At 38.3% G+C, this 5,323-nt stretch overlaps 1 protein-coding gene across 1 annotated transcript; it reads left to right on the forward strand.

Annotated features, from left to right (window-relative positions):
- On the forward strand, positions 3,407 to 5,323 carry LOC109709569 (zinc transporter 1). The gene is made up of 2 exons (XM_020231865.1): positions 3,407 to 4,063; positions 4,737 to 5,323. Exons 1-2 carry the CDS (start codon positions 3,445 to 3,447, stop codon positions 5,126 to 5,128), a joined length of 1,011 nt encoding a protein of 336 aa, XP_020087454.1. The 5' UTR covers positions 3,407 to 3,444; the 3' UTR covers positions 5,129 to 5,323.

Here is a 5,323-nt window from a genome sequence, read left to right on the forward strand (position 1 = left end):
CTTATATTTATTGTTTCTATAATAAAACTTTATATCATGTAATTCAAATTATGATCTCATTTAGCGTAAAAAATGTGATTTCATATTTAGAACATGGCAATCCGAAACAAAATTTACACCAGAGAAATTTGTCTATTACAGATTCTTGATAAGACTATTTATATTACAATAAAGCAAATAATTGGGTGACGTGGTGCACATGGTCCATGCGAGTAGAATTTTTGGGGGGCCCGCTTTCGTGGGGGTGGGGTGGTCCCACCGATGGCTACCGGAGCGCTGTGGCGGAGGAAGCACATCCGGTCAACGGTCACGTCGATGAGACAGGGCGGGCCCACCCCACTCCCCACCGGCGTGGCGGGAGGGGACGCCATTGGTCCACGTGGAGACGACACGTCGGAGTTGTACGACGGAATCTCGAACCGGATCGGACCGTGGAGCAGGGTCACGTGGGGGGTGGGCCCCGCTGAGACGTATTACTGCGGGGCGACTTCGAGTTAAACAGTTGGAGTCACGTGCGGTGGCGGTAATGTTTTCCTCTTTTTACTTTTTGACCTTTTACTTTCTTTTCGGTTTTAACTTTATGCAAACCTAATTTATTTATAACTTAATTTACAATATTTTAAATCTTAGATGAAAATTATTTCTATTTTTTTAGGATGGAAAAAATAATTCGATATTTAAATAGGAAATTCTCTATTTTGGTCAAAACCTCACGTGGTGTCGTAATATGCAAAGTGGAGTCCATTATAACAAAGCTTCTTCGTACAATATTTCGTTTGGTGTTCACATTGGCAATTTAATGATTTAAGCATATATTATATATATTTTTGGACTCGAATATTTTTTAAAAATTCATAATGTATACTTGAATTAAATAAAAAAATAAATACTGGGAACTTTGAATTCAAGGCCTTCTGATAGTGAAAGATACGTTTACTCTAAAAAATTAAATTATTAGAGAACAATATTTCTATATTTTTTATTTAATAATTATCATTAATTTTGTTGTCTAAATATATATGGTTTATCAACTATTCTTGGGCCACCTAACTAGAAAGAGAAGGTCACAACGGTCATATATTTTGCTGAATGAATAGAGAAGCGAGGAGACAGATAAGGAAAGCACGCAAAGATATAAAATATTCTTATCCATGTTTAATGAGAAAAAAAAAAGAAAGAAAAGTTGATTCTTCTTTTGATCTTATGATGATGTTGGCCATAGAGATTTTAAACAAAGCTTATCGAATTCGGCCAAAGAATGATAGCTCAAGGAAAATATCATGCCTAATCTTCGAAAGCGAAAGCGATCGGTATTCAATAATTTTGGTTTCTTAATTAGGTGGAGAGCACCCTCTCATACGCTTTGGTTTATTCGAGGATTAATGCATCAATTATTATAATCACTCCAATCCCTTAAAAATTATTATACGAGGAAATAAATATAAGATAAGGGCTTCTCCGAAGTCGTAATCCTATCACATCATATTTCAAAGTATAGACTAAGTTTATTTTTATAAGTTTGCGGTATTCAATATTTTTAGACCATATGGTGTAAGCGTTACAGAGAAAAAGTTTTGGGCTCAGTTGTGCTTGGCCCAAAAGAAGGCCCATGTGTAGGCCCACAAGGTGAAGAGTGGGGCCAAAGAAGTAATGTGCGACGAAAAATTGACTTGATTGGGCTTAGAAAGACATCGGCTTCCACCAGGCCCAATTGTTTATTCCTTACAAGCCCAAGTATTCGACGCCCATTTACGTGCCCTGATTTTCGCCCAAGCTTGATTGGTGTCCACACATTTTAGGATCCCAAAACGTTTTAGGGGCCAACAAAATTTGCGCTCTAACAATGTTTTATGATTGACAATTGGGTCTATAATTTGTTGGCCCAAATGTGGGTCCACGCCAACATGGAAAAAGGTGGATGCTTATGTATTTAAGATCTCGAAATTAGGCATTTGTGTTAACTGTTAACGACATTGCCCGTAAGTGGCTGAAGTGAAAGGAGTCGATTTTGCGAAAGTGATTTTTGAAAAAATGATCGCCGGATTCGATCAATTGTTTGATTTATTTATGAAGATTTATTCACCGCATACTTGATGACTTTGTTATATTTGTTTTTTTTTTTTTTTTGAGAAAAAGCTAGCATGCTACCCGCTTCATTCATTAGAAAGATGAACTAGGCTACATGAGGGAGGCAACGGGAGCCTCGGAGAGAAAAACATACGAAATATATATATATATATATATATATATATATATATATATATATATATATATATATATATAAGAAAAAAAGTTTTTAGTTGAATTGCTTGTCTTGTTCTCAAAACGTCACCAATTGCTTTACCCGTTGGGCGACAGGCAAAGGATCTGGTTGGATCTGTCTAAAGGTAAAATCGTTCCTGTCCTTCCAAATGATCCACCAACAAGTTGCTAAAGAGGATAGACGGTGTCTGGAGGTCCGGCTGTCAACTGCACCCTTCCATCTGCCCCAGACTATAATAAAATCATTTCCCATATCCCTATCCTGAACGACCCCCACTCCCATTACTAAAAGGAATTTGGAGAATACGCACTGTGTGAACAAGTGGTCCATAGTTTCCTCATTAGCCCCACACAGTACACAGGTGATATCTCCAATCCACCCTCTCTTCATTAGGTTGTCAGCTGTAAGGAGTCTCTTCCTGAGTGCCAACCAACAGAACACTTTAACTTTTAGCGGTATTCGAAATTTCCAAACCTTGCTTGCACGAGTGTCCCTCGTACCCTCAGTAGTAATCTTGCTTCCAAATCTTGCTTGCACGACTTTGTTATATTTGTTTGGAGCAATGAATTTGCATCCTCAGTAGTAATTTGTAATTTATGGCATAAATTAAGTAATCAATATTGAAAATTCTTGAATATGCATATCTCTTTTCTATTAAAATGATAACCTTTATCCGAAGTTCATCCACTTCTTATAAAATGACCACGTAAAATATATGCTAATCACGTCTAAATCAAGTATTACAATAATAGTATAACTTAATAACTAACTATGTTTTTGTTCTTTTTAGCAGTACGTAATATTTTACTTGTCCGTGCATTTAAGTAGTCAAATTAATGAAGAACTCTTGGGGATTGGTAAAGGCCCCATGAATCACAAGATTAGATTAAATAATGAACAGATGATAACTTACCTGGGTAGGTTCATCTGTTGTTCTTCAATTTGTTAATTAAGATATATATTTATAACCCCATAAGATTACTCTCCCACGTAGAGATCGAACTCAATATATAGACCAGGGAATTAAGAGTGTAGTACAACTCTCCAAAGTCAGAGCTGTACTGCATCTCAAGACACTAGTTATAATGGTTCAATCATGTGTGCGCATTAAGAGGCAAGCAATTATCCGATAATTAATCTATTCTCCCTCCCCTCTCTTCCTTTGAGCTCAATCCCAGGTCATGGCCATGAAGCCTCTTTGGCTCATCTTTCTCCTCCTGTCTCTCTTATCCCTCAAAACGACCGGCCACGGAGGTGTCGATGACGGCGACAGCACCGTCGACGGCACTGACACAACTCCAGCGGTCGACTTAAAAGCAAAAGGTTTGATCGACGTTAAGATATGGTGCCTTGTTATCCTTTTGGTAAGCACCTTCCTCGGCGGTATCTCTCCCTACTTCTACCGATGGAACGAGAGCTTCCTCCTTTTGGGTACCCAATTCGCCGGCGGCGTGTTCTTGGGCACGTCTCTAATGCACTTTCTAGCGGATTCTACCAGCACCTTCGGCGCCGTGACTGCAAAGACATATCCATTCTCCTTCATGTTGGCGTCGTCAGGGTACCTTCTCACCATGCTTAGCGATTGTATCATCATGTTCGTGACGCAAAAGACGCGCAAGCGAGAAGCCAAAGTGGAATCAGGCGGAGGGAATGGCGGCGAGGAGGAGGGTGTTGGGACGGAGGTCAGTGTGGATCTCCATCCGGCTTTCGTTAGGACTACTTCGTTTGAAGATACAATATTGCTTATTCTCGCTCTTTGTTTCCACTCCGTGTTTGAAGGAATAGCCATTGGAGTCTCAGGTATACATGTTTGCTTTAACTTATTGGTGTGTGCTCTAATATTCTTAATTTCTTCATTTTCTTATTCTTGAATCGTATGCAAATGCATGCTACATTTATTCGGGCTAATTATCAACCTTTACATCGAGTAATTCCAAACAAAAAGAAAGGAGAGTGTCAATTCCAAGTTAATGTACAAAAATGTATAAGCTTAGTAGAATTAGTACGTATAGTACCTTCTTTTCGCAGTTTTGAACATATATATATATATATATATATAAGCAAACTTAAGTGCTTTACAAAGCTTAATTTATAGCTACGTATACTTTTGTATAATGTCTAAAACTTGGGTCAATTAAATGCAACGTTTTTTTTTGCAAAAAACACGGTGTGCTTATCAGTTTCAATTGTTTAAGAAAGTTCTTACATGTCCTTCTTTTGTTGACTATCCCAGTAAAATTTTCTTAGTGATTTCAATTCTTTTTGCCTTCAAAATAAGTGCAAATTAATGTTTTTCCTCTGGATGGAGTAGGCTTTGAGTTTTGCATACCATACAGTAAGTAACAACTAATTGAATAGCTAATTAGAATGACAAGTGATACAGTGAGTAGTTGTTACTTAGCCTAGCCTCATAAAGCTATGTATGCAAAGTAGAGCTTAGAGACTATATATGATCATGTCTCTTAATTTGCAGCAACAAAAGGCGACGCATGGAGAAACCTATGGACTATAAGCTTGCACAAGATATTCGCGGCCATCGCCATGGGCATAGCACTGCTTAGGATGTTACCGAAAAGGCCATTCCTGACCACCGCGACATACTCGCTAGCCTTTGCCATTTCTAGCCCTGTTGGAGTTGGCATTGGCATTGCTATCGACGCCGCGACTCAAGGTGCGGTCGCGAATTGGATCTACGCCATTTCAATGGGAATTGCAACCGGCGTGTTCATCTACGTGGCCATTAACCACCTGATAGCCAAAGGATTCAAACCGCACAATCCGAGCTTCTTCGACACTCCCTTCTTTAAGTTCTTTGCCGTGCTTCTTGGAGTCGCAGTGATTGCTGTGGTCATGATATGGGATTGATAAAGGTTAATTTGGTTCTTAATTGTTTATGGTGATCAACTAAATACTGAGTGTTGTGAGATAAAGTGGAATTGTTTGAATTTTTATTTTTCTCTTTCTTTTTTGAGGGTACTAATTATATCTTTGTTTATGTTTTTATTGTGAGTGGATTTTCTTTCCTTTTTTTCTTTTTTTCCTTGTGGTGTTTATGTTTTA

This window comes from Ananas comosus, linkage group 4 (genome assembly GCF_001540865.1).
Source record: "Ananas comosus cultivar F153 linkage group 4, ASM154086v1, whole genome shotgun sequence".
NCBI lineage: Eukaryota > Viridiplantae > Streptophyta > Magnoliopsida > Poales > Bromeliaceae > Ananas > Ananas comosus.

What these genes read in the sequence shown, in the direction of transcription:
- LOC109709569 (XM_020231865.1), top strand. Translation starts at nt 3,445, where the DNA reads ATGGCCATGAAGCCTCTTTGGCTCATCTTTCTCCTCCTGTCTCTCTTA. An exon ending in AATAGCCATTGGAGTCTCAG is followed by an intron (nt 4,064 to 4,736) that starts GTATACATGTTT and finishes CTTAATTTGCAG; the next exon opens with CAACAAAAGGCGACGCATGG.